At 41.3% G+C, this 15,802-nt stretch overlaps 2 protein-coding genes across 6 annotated transcripts in view; both read left to right on the top strand.

Annotated features, from left to right (window-relative positions):
* Positions 1 to 4,003, top strand: part of slc37a1 (solute carrier family 37 member 1) — a 33,116-nt gene extending 29,113 nt beyond the window's left edge. For both annotated transcript variants that reach the window (XM_042001764.1, XM_042001765.1), the window contains exon 20: positions 2,571 to 4,003. In XM_042001764.1, the coding sequence (XP_041857698.1) occupies positions 2,571 to 2,586 (16 nt within the window). In that variant the 3' untranslated portion in view covers positions 2,587 to 4,003. The remainder of the gene's footprint in view (positions 1 to 2,570) is intronic.
* A 7,350-nt stretch (positions 4,004 to 11,353) lies between these two features.
* The window catches only part of pde9a (phosphodiesterase 9A), a 71,129-nt gene continuing 66,680 nt past the window's right edge, over positions 11,354 to 15,802 (top strand). For 2 of the 4 annotated variants that reach the window (XM_042002312.1, XM_042002309.1), the window contains exon 1: positions 11,354 to 11,987. In XM_042002312.1, the coding sequence (XP_041858246.1) occupies positions 11,925 to 11,987 (63 nt within the window). In that variant the 5' untranslated portion in view covers positions 11,354 to 11,924. The remainder of the gene's footprint in view (positions 11,988 to 15,802) is intronic. The other 2 variants (XM_042002308.1, XM_042002311.1) reach the window with 2 other exon arrangements.

The raw sequence follows: 15,802 nt of genomic DNA, 5'->3' as shown, positions 1-15,802 counted from the left end.
TAAACTGGGATGATAATAAATAAACTGGGATGATAATAAATAAACTGTGGGATGAAAATAAATAACCTGGGATGATAATAAATAAACTGGGAGGATAATAAATAAACTGGGATGATAATAAATAAACTGGGATGATAATAAATAAACTGGGATGAAAATAAATAAACTGGGATGATAATAAATAAACTGGGATGAAAATAAATAAACTATGATGATAATAAATAAACTGGGATGATAATAAATAAACTGGGATGAAAATAAATAAACTGGGATGATAATAAATAAACTGTGTGATGATAATAAATAAACTGGGATGATAATAAATAATCTGGGATGATAATAAATAAACTGGGATGATAATAAATAAACTGTGGGATGAACATAAATAAACTGGGATGATAATAAATAAACTGTGGGATGATAATAAATAAAGTGGGATGATAATAAATAAACTGTGGGATGATAATAAATAAACTGGGATGATAATAAATAAACTGGGATGATAATAAATAAACTGTGGGATGATAATAAATAAACTGTGGGATGATAATAAATAAACTATGATGATAATAAATAAACTGGGATGATAATAAATAAACTGTGGGATGAAAATAAATAAACTGGGATGATAATAAATAAGCTGTGCGATGATAATAAATAAACTGAGATGATAATAAATAAATTGTGGGATGAAAATAAATAAACTGGGGGATGAAAATAAATAAACTATGATGATAATAAATAAACTGGGATGATAATAAATAAACTGTGGGATGAAAATAAATAAGCTGGGATGATAATAAATAAACTGGGATGTTAATAAATAAACTGGGATGCTAATAAATAAACTGTGTGATGATAATAAATAAACTGGGATGATAATAAATAAACTGGGATGATAATAAATAAACTGTGGGATGAAAATAAATAAACTATGATGATAATAAATAAACTGGGATGATAATAAATAAACTGGGATGATAATAAATAAACTGTGGGATGAAAATAAATAAACTGGGATGATAATAAGTAAACTGTGGGATGAAAATAAATAAACTGGGATGGTAATAAATAAACTGGGATGATAATAAATAAACTGAGGGATGATAATAAATAAACTGGTATGATAATAAATAAACTGCGATGATAATAAATAAATTGGGATGATAATAAATAAACTGTGATGATAATAAATAAATTGGGATGATAATAAATAAACTGTGATGATAATAAATAAACTGTGGGATGAAAATAAATAAACTGGGATGATAATAAATAAACTGGGATGTTAATAAATAAACTGGGATGATAATAAATGAACTGTGGGATGATAATAAATAAACTGTGGGATGATAATAAATAAACTGGGATGATAATTAATAATCTGGGATGATAATAAATAAACTGGGATGATAATAAATAAACTGTGGGATGAAAATAAATAAACTGGGATGATAATAAATAAACTGTGTGATGATAATAAATAATCTGGGATGATAATAAATAAACTAGGATGATAATAAATAAACTGTGGGATGAAAATAAATAAACTGGGATGATAATAAATAAACTGGGATGATAATAAATAAACTGTGGGATGAAAATAAATAAACTGGGATGATAATAAATAAACTGTGGGATGATGATAAATAAACTATGATGATGATAAATAAACTGGGATGATAATAAATAAACTGGGATGAAAATAAATAAACTGGGATCATAATAAATAATCTGGGATGATAATAAATAAACTGGGATGAAAATAAATAAACTGGGATGATAATAAACAAACTGGGATGATAATAAATAAACTGTGGGATGATGATAAATAAACTATGATGATGATAAATAAACTGGGATGATAATACATAAACTGTGGGATGAAAATAAGTAAACTGGGATGATAATAAATAAACTGGGATGAAAATAAAAAAACTGGGATGATAATAAACAAACTGGGATGATAATAAATAAACTGTGGAATGATGATAAATAAACTATGATGATGATAAATAAACTGGGATGATAATACATAAACTGGGATGATAATAAATAAACTGGGATGATAATAAATAAACTGTGGGATGAAAATAAATAAACTGGGATGATAATAAATAAACTGTGGGATGAAAATAAATAAACTGGGATGATAATAAATAAACTGTGGGATGAAAATAAATAAACTATGATGATAATAAATAAACTGGGATGATAATAAATAAACTGTGGGATGAAAATAAATAATTTGGGATGATAATAAATAAACTGGGATGATAATAAATAAATTGGGATGAAAATAAATAAACTGTGGGATGAAAATAAATAAACTGTGGGATGAAAATAAATAAACTGGGATGATAATACATAAACTGTGGGATGAAAATAAATAAACTGGGATGATAATAACCTGGGATGAAAATAAATGAACTGGGACGATAATAAAGTTTTAGCATTTTCAGCCACACATTTTTTTCTACATGATGAAAGTTAATATTTGAATGGATTTTTTAACATTGTGAAACCTTCTTCCCGTCAGCGTGATATTCATCCTCAGCTCTTCTTCACAGGCTGAAGGAACACTGAGCACGCCTGCCGTGCACGGCTGCTCCCGAGCACAGAAAACATCTCTTCAACATCAAGATGCTCATGCAGGTGCAGGTTCATCCAGCAGGGGGCAGTGAGGAGCAGCGTGGAGGAGGACATGATCTGCACTCTTTACACAAAGTGGTGTTTGAAATGGTTTATTAAAGCAGCCTTACATTATTTTATTTTTTTTTTTTACATATTTGGACTAAAGATTATTTAAATAGAAACTTTCATCACGTGCTCACACCATATCCTACTGAGAGGATGGCCTTAGACCTAAACCTGGTCTTCCAGAGGTATCAGAGTACCAGAGGTCATCAGTGGGTGAGGTTATTGTTGTTGCTGTTTTTGTTTACTACCCGAGACTCACATGGAGGATGATGATGATAGTTTCCTCCTCTTTAATCCTCTCGATATGTTACAGCAGCCTAATAATCATTGATTATAGATGGATCAATACTCCTCCTCCCTTACAGAAAATATGCATGAAGCACACGTGGAAGCATGGTTTCAGAACATGTACATGTAGACCAGGTGTAAACCACGTATAGACCATGTATAGACCAGGTGTAGTCCACATGTAGACCATATGTGGGGCATGCATAGACTGCATGTAGACCATGTGTAGACCACATGTAGACCAGGTGTAGACCATATGTGGGGCACGCGTAGACTGCATGTAGACCATGTGTAGACCACGTGTAGACCAGGTGTAGACCATATGTGGGGCACGCGTAGACTGCATGTAGACCATGTGTAGACCACGTGTAGACCACATGTGGACCAGGTGTAGACCATATGTGGGGCACGTGGACTGTTGCATCATGGGAAGGACAGCAGTGATGTGTTCCCGCTGTGATGTCAGCGTGTTGTGACTTCACCTCTGTGTCCAGGACCTGACCTCCCACCTTCCTACCAGTTCTCTGCATTCCGGGACCAAAGAAAGGAAGAAGAGATTGATCTGTTCTCGTTTTGTAATGAAGGCTCTAAGACTCTATTTTTCTAAGGGGGGGGGGGGTCTTTTGGGGGAGGTCAGACTTCATTGAGGTGTTTTTCCAGGGGTCTGTGTGTAATTACTGTCCGCGGGGTCTGAAGTGGATCAGATTATTCTGTGATCTCGTGATTTGGGGCATTTTGAAGGTAAAACTGTTTTGTTGATTGCTTTGTGAAATATTTATTATGTTTAATTTATTGCTGCTGATGATGATGTGAATGTTGGGATCGTTTCTTTTAAAGGTGGGAGCATCGATTCAATGGCCGTCCTCAGAAAAAGACCACATGTGAACATTTATTACTTGAAACTTGTGCCTTTTTTTTCTTTCATTTTGCACATGAACAGATGTCTCATATTTCTGTGGTTGGTGGTGGATCTACTCCCAAAGCATTCTGGGAGAAAATAAATCAGTTTTCTTCACTGAAGTGTTTGGAGATTCATTAATGGGCTGTTTGATTTGAGGCATGGAGAGCTGCTCTGAAGCAATAAGACAAAGCCGTGTGGGATTAAATGACACGTTTGTTCTCTGTAGTTTTTCTCTAGTTGTTGATTTGCAGCTGAACAAACAGGAAAACCAGAAATATTAAAGTTTTCACCAAAATATGAGGCTATTTGTCTATAACGTCACCTTGGATCAGTAATTCAGGATGACATATTTTAACACTCAAATGATTAATCTTTTAAAGATTTAACTACAGAGTTTTGATGAAGACTTTGCATCAGTTTGTAGTAATATGAAAAAAATTATTTAATTTACCAACAGAATGAAGCCAAGTTATTTCATGTGACTGAACACACCGCTGCAGGTAAGCCACACCTGGACCGTTTATTAAAAAGTTTATTAATGCTAACGAATTCATTTGTGTGTAAGTTGTATCCATCCATCCACTTTTCTCTGCTTATCCACAGTCGGACATGGAAAACTAATGTTTGGACAAGTTCTAAATGACTACAATAACTTTCCTGTTTTATCATGTGAAAGAAAGTAAATAGCATATATGCTGCATGTATATATCCATACATCTCTCTCTCTCTCTTTATGTATATATGTATATGTATTTATTTATTAGCCGGCACTGTTGCAGGAGTCCCTGAGCAAGACACCGAACCCCTAATTGCTCCTGGTGGGTTGTGGTTAGTGTCTTGCATGGCAGCTTCTGCCATCAGTGTGTGAATGTGGGTGTGGAGCTGCACGGTGGTGTGGTGGTTAGCACCGCAGCCTCACAGCAAGAAGGTTGCTGGTTCGAGTCTCTTTCTGTGTGGTGTTTGCATGGGTTCTCTTCGGGTTCTCCGGCTTCCTCCCACCATCCAAAGACATGATGTTAGGTTAGCTGTTGACTCTAAATTCTCTCTAGGAGTGTGTGTGTGAATGGTTGTTTGTCTCCTGTGTGTTGGCCTTGCGATTGACTGGTTACCTGTCCATGTGTACCTGCCTCTCACCTGTTAATTCTGGGATAGGCTCCAGCTTACCTGCAACCCTTAATGGAATAAGCGGTGCAGAGAATGAATGAATGTAATGTATGAATGTATATTTTGCAATACTATATATAATATTAAATATTAATAATATATATACATTTATAAAGTAAGCCGATTGTTAGAACTCCAGAAAGGTGCAACCAGGAAAGAGGAACCCAAACCTGAGGCTCTGGAAACTGCTAAACAAAGACTCCAAGCCATGTGAGGAGATACAGGAGAGGAACAGAAGCCAGGAAAAGAAAGTGGCTGTTTGCCACAAACCCAGCTGAAGAGTACTCCCAGTGGCAGGGTAATACCAGAGTACTCCCAGTGGCAGGGTAATACCAGAGTACTCCCAGTGGCAGGGTAATACCGGAGTACTCCCAGTGGCAGGGTAATACCGGAGTACTCCCAGTGGCAGGGTAATACCGGAGTACTCCCAGTGGCAGGGTAATACCGGAGTACTCCCAGTGGCAGGGTAATACCGGAGTACTCCCAGTGGCAGGGTAATACCGGAGTACCCCCAGTGGCAGGGTAATACCGGAGTACCCCCAGTGGCAGGGTAATACCGGAGTACTCCCAGTGGCAGGGTAATACCGGAGTACTCCCAGTGGCAGGGTAATACCGGAGTACTCCCAGTGGCAGGGTAATACCGGAGTACTCCCAGTGGCAGCGTAATACCGGAGTACTCCCAGTGGCAGCGTAATACCGGAGTACTCCCAGTGGCAGGGTAATACCGGAGTACTCCCAGTGGCAGGGTAATACCGGAGTACTCCCAGTGGCAGCGTAATACCGGAGTGCTCCCAGTGGCAGCGTAATACCGGAGTACTCCCAGTGGCAGCGTAATACCGGAGTACTCCCAGTGGCAGCGTAATACCGGAGTACTCCCAGTGGCAGCGTAATACCGGAGTACTCCCAGTGGCAGGGTAATACCGGAGTACTGCTCACTGCCCTTTTTCTTTTCAGGGCCTGAGTTCGTGCCATTTGATGAATCATCTTCTGCTTGTTTGGAGAACTTAGATGAGGACATATTGTTGGGACATAGTCTGGGCTTAGTGGGTTCTGGCTTTCTGCTCCTGATGAGACAGAGGTTTCAGTTAATATTACTAGACCTGTTTTCCAGGCAGCTACAACCAAGTAACCAGATGAATGAAATATCTTAAGTTGATCTAAGCACAATAAACTATCAACATTGACCTTCCACCCGAAGTTAACAGAAACTGAAAACTGTAAATGCTGCTAGTGCTCAGAAGTGGCCATAAATAAAACAACAGGGAAACGATTAAAATATCCGCTGCTGTTTTACCGATCGTCAGTTATTATTAAGACAGCACAGACTGCAGAGGAGCGTCCTTTAGCAGCTTAGCTTGTTGTGGTGTAAGCTAACTTTTGTTGCTGTAGACCGATATGTAAGCTAAGCTAACAACTGCTATCTCTGTGGAAAGATCTTCATATGAAATGCTAATCAAATCAGAATCAGAATCAGAATCAGATTTATTGCCAAGTAACTTTCATTACAAGGAATTTGTTGTGATTTGACGATGCCTACATATAAATAGATAAATATGAACCATAAAGATATGAACAAGCCAACTGAACATATAACATTAAGACTGAAAAACTATATAAGAGTGGAAATAAAAATTATGTACATAAAAATAAATAAGAGTAAAGTAGTGTATTTACATTAAATGAAATGTGCAGTCTGTAGTATAAAAATAAAAATGTACAAATTGAAGTGACCAATGAAGGGGGAGTGTGTTAATGCGTTGTCAGTCAGGTAAGTCTTTAGGTGAGTTCCAAAGCCTGATGGCAGAGGGGAAGAAACTGTTTTTGTGGCGGGAGGTTCTGGTTCTGATAGACCGCAGCCTCCGGCCAGAGGGGAGAGGATCAAACAGATGGTGTCCAGGGTGGGAGGGGTCAGCTGCTATCCTCCCTGCTCTCCTCAGGGTTCTGGAGGAGTAGAGTTCTGGGAGAGAAGGAAGGCTGCAGCCAATCACCTTTTCTGCAGAACGTATGATACGCTGCAGTCTGCACCTGTCCTTGGCAGAGGAAGCAGTGTACCAGACGGTGATGGAGGAGGTGAGGATGGACTCCATGATGGCAGTGTAGAAGTGGACCAGCATTGTCCGTGGTAGATTGAACTTCTTCAGCTGCCTCAGGAAGTACATCCTCTGCTGAGCCTTCTTGATGAGGGAGCTGATGTTCAGCTCCCATCTGAGGTCCTGGGCTCTGTAGGCAACTGTAGGGGGTCCAGGAGTGAGTCCGTGATGGATTTGAGGTGGGACAGAACCATGCGCTCAAAGGATTTCATGACCACAGAGGTCAGGGCGACGGGTCTGTAGTCATTCAGTCCTGTGGGTCCCGGTTTCTTGGGGACTGGGATGATAGTGGATGCCTTGAAACATGCTGGTACATGGCATGTCTCCAGTGAGATGTTGAAGATGTCCGTGAACAGAGGAGACAGCTGGTCTGCACAGTGCTTCAGGCAGGCTGGAGACACGGAGTCTGGCCCAGCAGCTTTGCGGGGGTTCTGTCTCTTGAAGAGCCTATTTACATCTCTTTCAAGGACAGAGAGAGGTGATGGTGGGGGGGATGTGGGGAGGGGGCACTGTAATGGTGAGAGGTGTACAGTCTCTATTGTGGTGGTGGTGGTGGGGGAGGGGCTGGTAGGCTGGAGCCGGTGTGAGGTGTGGTGGGGGGAGGTGTGAGAGCTGTCCAGGTGGTCTTCAAAGCGGCAGTAGAAGTCGTTGAGGTTGTTGGCAAGACGTCGATCGTTAGCAGCGGGGGGAGCTCTTGGCTTGTAGTTGGTGAGCTGCCTGAGCCCCCTCCAGACAGAAGCAGAGTCGTTAGAGGAGAACTGATGTTGGAGCTTCTTTGAGTACAGCTGTTTAGCATCCCTCACCGCCCTGCTGAACCTGTACTTGGCCTCTATGTACTCTGCTCTGTTGCCACTTTTGAAAGCCTTTTCCTTTTCAGACCTCAACTGTCCCAGTCTGGATGTGAACCAGGGCTTGTCATTATTATAAGTCACCCAGGTGCGTGTTGGTACACAGCAGTCCTCACAGAAGCTGATGTATGAGGTTACAGCTTCTGTGTACTCATCCAGACTGGTGGAAGCAGCCCTGAAGACATCCCAGTCAGTGCAGTCCAGACACACCTTTAAGTCTTCTGCAGCTTCACTAGACCACTTCTTTGATGTCCTCACCACAGGTTTAGAAAGTTTTAGTTTCTGTCTGTAGGCAGGAATCAGGTGGACCATGTTGTGGTCGGAGTGTCCCAGTGCAGCGCGGCTGACGGCGTGATATGCGTTACTGACGGTAGTGTAACAGTGATCGAGAATGTTCCCCTCCCTGGTAGCACATTTAATAAACTGTTTGTATTTAGGCAATTCCTGACTGAGTTTGCCTTTGTTGAAGTCCCCGAGGACAATAACCAAAGAGTCCGGGTTGGTCCGCTCCACTTCCAGTATCTGGTCGGCGAGTGCGCGCAGTGCGTCCTGCACGTTGCACTCCGGCGGGATGTAAACACCGACCAGAATGAAGGAAGCGAACTCACGTGGGGAGTAGAATGGTTTGCAGTTGATAATAAAAGTTTCCAGGAGGGGAGAACAGTGCCGTTGTATCACTGTCACGTCGTTGCACCAGCCAGCATTGGTGTAGAAACAAATACCTCCACCCTTTGTTTTGCCAGAGAGCCGCGTATCACGGTCCGCTCGGTGAAGCTGGAATCCATCCAGCTGTAGCGCGGAGTCCGGGATGTTCCCACACAGCCATGACTCGGTGAAGCACAAAACAGAGGATGAACGAAAGTCCTTGTTTCTCCTCAGCAGAAGATGAAGCTCGTCCATTTTATTGCCCAGTGAGCGCACATTAGAGAGAAATATTCCAGGTAGCGGCGTGCGTCTTCCTCGCTGGCGAAGGCGCACGAGCGCGCCACCTCGTTTCCCCCTGCGTCGGCGTAAAGTTAAGGTGAGGGCACCTTTGACTAAAAAGTCCACTAAAACTGCTGTAGGAGCCAGAAACTCGGGAAACAAACCCCGTGGAGTTCTTTCCCGAATGTTCAGGAGTTCTTCTGTAGTGTAAGAGAGCCGCGAACCGAAACAAAAAACGGTGTTTACAAACAAAACAAGACAAAACAGAGCGCACCAACAAATCGAGGCAGCCATCCGCGGCGCCATCTTGATTAGGAAATGCATTTGTTGCACAAAGGGTCTAATCGGATTTAATCTAATCACTTACTTCTCTGAAAAGTTTGTTTATCAGACCCCGCTAGCTAAAGCTAGCTCTCCTAGCTAGCATTGAAACTCACCTGATATGAAATGTACACTGCACAGACGGCTACTTGCAGTCGGCGTCCAGTTAACCCTCCTGATCGCTGAAAGCCATCTCTGACGACGTTCTTCTTCCTTTGGTAATCGATAAAAAGCTATATCTCAGTCTCCTTTCTTTTTGTCACACCCAACTGCACAGCATTTTGACGGCATCTCCGACTACCTGTGTGGCTCAGGTACTCAGTGCAGGTACTCAATATGGCGGCGGCAAGCGTTCGAACGCAGTGGAACGCGTCTGTGACGTCAGCTGCAATGCATAAATAGAACCCATTCAGACCTTGCCTCGGAGCAGGAGCTAAAATGGTTCTAGGAACTGAGGGCTTTGGTCCCTAGTTCCTATATGTCGGAATGCGCAAAAAAACGGCCTGGTTCCTGAAAAGGTTATAGGAACTGCAAAAGGTTCCTACAGTCGGAAAGAGCCTACTGCACTGCTGTTGTCCTCCATTTTGCAGCAAAGGCGAGGCAAACATTCTCTCCTCCTGCAGGTTTTCCTCTGTCTTCTCCAGGTGTTCCAGCAGCTCTGCATCAGTGTCCTATTTACCTGTTTTAAAGCACAAACAAGTGTTTGTGGTAACCACAAGACGTCATTTTAGTACATAACAGCTTTAATTAACAACTGTATATTCATTATATATTCACATTTATTACCTGGTCTGTTATACCAAGAAAAAGAGGACAATGAGAACCGGGACACTGGGGGAAGGTGAAGCACACAGCAAGCTTTAGTTTCCTCAGTTTCCAGCAACTTTAATGCTGTTTAAAACAAACAAAGAAGAATCTTAGTTTGTGTTCACACCACATTATATGCATGGCCAAAGGTTAGGGAAAGTTTCTTTATTTACAGGACAACACAAGTCATGTGACACGTCTTGTTTGGCTATTGTTAGCAAGTGTTAGCGGGTTAGCATGGCTGTTTAAATAATTCACTCTCGATCCGTAATATGTCTATCCAGAAAGCTTCGACCGGATTCAGCGGCGTTCCCGGTTTCGTCCACGTGGTGCAGGAGGATGAATGTAGTTGTGGTGGAGTTCACAGGCCCGGCTGATTGGCTTGCCAGGCGATCTCCACGAACAGAATCTAGTAATCCAAAATACTTTCTTTTTTTAGAAAGGGAGGGGGTCACCCGTTGCTGCTACATTTCAGCTCCACGTTATGGTCACTGAAAAGTTTTCAGCCTTTTTAAGTCATTCACTGGTCGAAGGTTCTTTGGTAGCCTGCTGCAGCATCTCCTCCTGTAGATCTGAAAGCAGCCTTCTGACCGGGCCGCCCTCACGCAACTTACGTGAAGTGGTTCTGAGATCCGGCTCAGCAAAGAGTTGGCGCCAGCTTCGAACTGGTTGTGAGAACCAGGGAGCCGGTGCATGGGCAGGTTCTGGCTCCGAACCAGCTCAGTCGAAAAACCCAAAGCTTAAAGAAAGGCCTTTCTAACCTTTTCCAGGCTGATAATCTCACTTACTTTCTCATTTGTCCCTGAATTTCTTTGGATCTCAGCATGATGTCTGGCTTTTGAGGATCTTTTGTCAGGTGTGTCATATTTAAGTGATTTTTTGATTGAGAACAGGTGTGGCAGAAATTTAACTTAAGTGTGATAAAATTTTGGATGTAGGTTTGTAATATTTTTGTCTGCCTTAAAAAAAAAAACCTTCATTTTAAGCTGCACTTTGTGTTAACGTCTGTCGTCTAATGTTTAGATTTGTTTGATGATCTGAAACTTTTAAGTGTGAGAAACAGTAAAAGAAGAAAGGGACAGAGACCTTCTCACCGCTGTGCTGGCTGCTCAGAGTTTGGTTGTGAGCACAGAGAAAACAGTTTGGAGGTGATAGTTTTAGTGGAAGCGAATGTGTGTTGAAAGCTGTGAGAAAATCAGCATATTTAAAACTAGCAGTTGAGGACTGGTGTAATCCATGAGGGAAGATGGTGTAGCATCAGTGTTTGCTTTTTTATTCACGCAAAGTTTCTGTTCGGAGTTTGAACATTACCAGCACCGTATGACCGGATCCAGAGTTCCCTGTTTCTCCTCCTCTTCGGCTTTCTTTCCGTTTCTTTCCTTTTCTTTGACATTTTCATTTATGCTGCTTTGACTTTTCTGGCCTGAAGTTTTGACCTAGCCCTCCTCCACCTGGATTTCCCAACCTGTCCAACCACCAGGTCTCCCTCTGAGCTGAATGAGTTTCCACCATGTTTCCTCTCAGGCAGCAGCTGCGTCATTAAACTCATTACCTGCACGGACTGTTTTCCTTTAACTAAAGATGGACTTCTTCGTGATTTTCAGAGATGGCTGTGACTTCTTTTACGTTTCACCTGTATGCATGACAGCGAGCGCGCCGCCCTGATGGTGAACGCGCACAGAGCGAGAGCGCGCGTCCAGCCTGTGTGAGCGAGGAGGAGGCGTCGAGCTCACGCGATCACCTGGTGCTTTGGACGGGCTGACAGGTGGGATGTTGTCGGACAGATGATGACCCACCTCGGTGAGCTGTGGTCGGAGTAGAACCGGAGCGGCTGGACGGGGATCAACACACACAGAGTTGAGAGAGGAGAGAGAGCGGAGCATGGGCTCGGCATCGTCCTCTTACCGGGTCATTTACCTGGACGTGGATGGTAGGATTCAGAAGGTAAGACAAACTTCTACTACAACTATTACTACTACTACTACTGTTACTACTACTACTACTGTTACTACTACAGCTACTACTACTAATAATAATAATAATATTAATAATTCTTATTATTATTATTATTATTGTTGTTATTGTTATTGTTATTATTTTATTATTATTGTTGTTATTATTATTAATTTATTTTTGTTATTATTTTAGTAATGCAGGTTGAAAAGTGAAGTTTAGCATTACAACAAAGTTACAGGTTTTTACATTCTCAAATTTTACAATGAGATTTTTATATTTGTAAGATTATTTATTTATTGTTAGCATTTGTAAAGGTATTTATGGGAGAACTGGATTGCTTTAGATCAGTCTAGTCCTCTAGAGCTACTGTCCTGAACTTTTGGATGCAACTCTTCTCCAACACACCTGAATCAAAAGGTTCAGTTCCCTCCTCCACATGTCCTTCAGCTCTGCAGCCGCCTGGTAACGAGCCATTCATTAGTTCAGGTGTGTTGGGGAAGGGTTGCATCTCAAAAGTTGCAGGATAGTCGATCTTAGGCACCTCTGCTTTAGAGAGATGGCGCCCCCTAGAGGGTGCTATTAAAACATGTAGGTGCTGAAATTTCCAAAGTAACGGACACGGATTAGCTACATGCTAATTCCAGTACTTTGACACTTGACACTGAAGTCAGAGGACTTTCATTGTTTTTCACATCAAAATTTAACTTTTTAATGTTTCTTAGTCTTTAATGGGTTCATAATAAAGTGCTTTTTACCAGTTAAAAGTGTAAAAAGAGAGCTGCAGTTGCCAGGCTACGGCATGTACTTGCTAGCCAAACCAACTCTATGTTCATATGCGAGATGTGATACATGTGGTTCTTTCTTTCTTTATAGATATAAAAATGGGCAGGGGATTAGCCAGGAAGACGAACTATACGCAGTCTGATGTAACAGAGTAGTAAAGCTGCTGAGTAGAGCTGGAAATGTGATGTCATGCCGCAAAGCATTGTGGGATCTGCAGACATGAAGCATAGCCAACAATGGTCAGAGCTGGTTTGAGCTGAACTTTTTTCGGGTATGTTTTTCAGCGATGGTGAGGGCTTGTTGTGTTTTGAAGTGCTACAACCGGTCTCATGGCCGACATGGTACTGGGATTTTAATTTTCCAACCTGGAAACAAAAACTCGAGGTTCACATGTTCGATGTTACCAGGCAGCACTGACTCCCCAACATTTCAAGGAGTAGGTTTATTTGTTCGAGGTCTTTACACGTTTATGCACTGAGATCAAAACAAGTACATGTAAATGTGTATATAAGTATTTTCATAGCACATTTTAAATATGTATTATTTAAACTACTGTGGATGTTGACAATGGAGGACGCTGTCAGCTTGGTGCCATGGATGGAGACCAGACGGCTAGCATAACTCAGGCTGAGAGGGTGGTGGGAGTAGTACGCACCAAATATACAACTTCAAACAGCACAGCAGCAGTAAGCATTGTAGCTCCTCGTGAAGGAGAGAAAACTGTGTTACTTAATAGAAATGGTTCGTGTATGTTGCGCACTGACCACTGTGTCCCAATGTTAATGTTAAACCTGCCATTAGAATCCACCAAACCAGTTACCAATTAATTCATTTTCAATATCATGTTTGTACCTCAGGGAAGCGCGTACAATGTCAAAAGTATTGGTCCAAGTACAGAACCCAGAGGAACTCCGAGAGGTGCTCTGGTGTGTGAGGAAGACTCATCATTTACATTAACAAACTGAAATCTACCAGATAAATATGACTTAAACCAGCCGGATGCAGTTCCTTTAATCCCAATAACATGTTCAATCAATATTTTCTGCAATATAAATTTGATTGTTGGTGGACAGTAAGCAACTGAACTTTTAAAGTATTTATGGAAATTATATGGAAAAATCAGGTCAACATGGACTTCAGATTGCAGGGTAAACATTAAAACCTGGTCATCAGAGAGATAACAGAACTGGAAAAATACCAGTGAGGACCTTATGAAACTGGTTATCTAACCAGTCAGGATGGGGTGTGGAAAGAATGACGACCGTCATTGATGAAGTGATGGATGCATATCAGTTGAAATCTGTTTAGAAAGAAAAAAAATCTGATTTCCAGCTGCATATACAGAACACCAGAATCAAAGATGGAAACATTTAACAATAATATCTTGGAAATGCTGGACCGGGAATTATTTACTAACTTAAATAATTAAAGTTGTGTTTATTTGTGGACATTTCAACATTGACCTGCTAAATCCAAATAATCATAAAAATACCGATGAATTTATTGATCCCATGTATAGCCCGGGTCTGTCTCCCCTGATAACAAAGCCAACTAGAATAACATCACACTGGCCCACTTTAAGAGATAATATATTCACTAATATAATTGAGGATAATATAAGTAGCAGGTTGTAAATCAATGATATGAGTGATCTACCAGCATTTGCAGCTTACAACTGTAACTATAAGGAAAACAGGAGTGAGAGGGATTTCATATACAAAAGAATTTAAGATGAGAAGACACTGAATGTATTAAAAAAATGAATTATTGAAGCATATGACAAAGTTTTAAAGCTTTATTTGATTAAAAAAATCAAAATCCAGTAATTAAATGTAACAAGGGAAAAAATGACACATGCAGAGCGTGGATGACCAGAGGCTGACAAGATGCCTGCAAAAAAAAACTTTTTATATATTTTATATTCATTGAAAATAGAACTATTGAAACAGCGTAAATATAAAAGGTATAAAACAAGCTAACCAATGTTGTAAAACTGAATATTACATCAACGAATTAGAATACAATAAACAACACAGTAGGTATTGGATCATATTAAATGGTATAATTAAAAATTAAACAAGTAACACTTATCCTAAATATTTTAGTAGTAAATATATTAGTAATAAAGATATGACAGAAGTAGCCAATGGATTTAATAAATATCTTGTAAATGCTGGACCAGACCTCGAAAAGGACATAAAGACTGATGGGGCAGCTTCAGATGCTGCAGATTATGTTGAGAAAAAGGATTCTATGTTCCTAAAAGCAGCGGACAGATAGAAAGTTGTGAAATTTTCAATGGGTTCAAGAAAAACACCAGTGTGGACTGGGATGGTGATGACGTGGTAACGGACCAGGATGGTTCTGATGTGGTAACAGACCGGGATGGTGTTGACGTGGTAATGGACCATGATGAAGTTGACGTGGTAACAGACCGTGACGGTGCTGACGTAGTAACGGACCGAGATGCTGTTGACGTGGTAACGAACCAGAATGGGGTTGATGTGGTAATGGACCATGATGAAGTTGACGTGGTAACGGACTGGGATGCTGTTGACGTGGTAACGGACCAGGATGGTGTTGATGTGGTAACGGACCAGGATGAGGTTGACGTGGTAACGGAGCGGGATGCTGTTGGTGGTAATGGACCGTGATGCTGTTGACGTGGTAACGGACCAGGATGGGGTTGATGTGGTAATGGACCAGGATGGGGTTGACGTGGTAACAGATTGGGATGGTGTTGACGTGGTAATGGACCATGATGAACTTTACGTGGTAATGGAGCGGGATGCTGTTGACGTGGTAACGAACCAGGATGGGGTTGATGTGGTAATTGACCATGATGAAGTTGACGTGGTAACGGACCGGGATGCTGTTGACGTGGTAACTGACCAGGATGGTGTTGACGTGGTAACGGACCAGGATCCTGTTGACGTGGTAATGGACCAGGATGGTGTTGATGTGGTAACGGACCAGAATGGGGTTGATGTGGTAACGTAGCGGGATGCTGTTGATGTGGT

Source organism: Melanotaenia boesemani, chromosome 12 (assembly GCF_017639745.1).
Source record: "Melanotaenia boesemani isolate fMelBoe1 chromosome 12, fMelBoe1.pri, whole genome shotgun sequence".
Classification (NCBI taxonomy): Eukaryota; Metazoa; Chordata; class Actinopteri; order Atheriniformes; family Melanotaeniidae; genus Melanotaenia; species Melanotaenia boesemani.
Note: the sequence above shows the minus strand (reverse complement) of the source record. Positions and strands in the feature narration are given on the sequence as shown.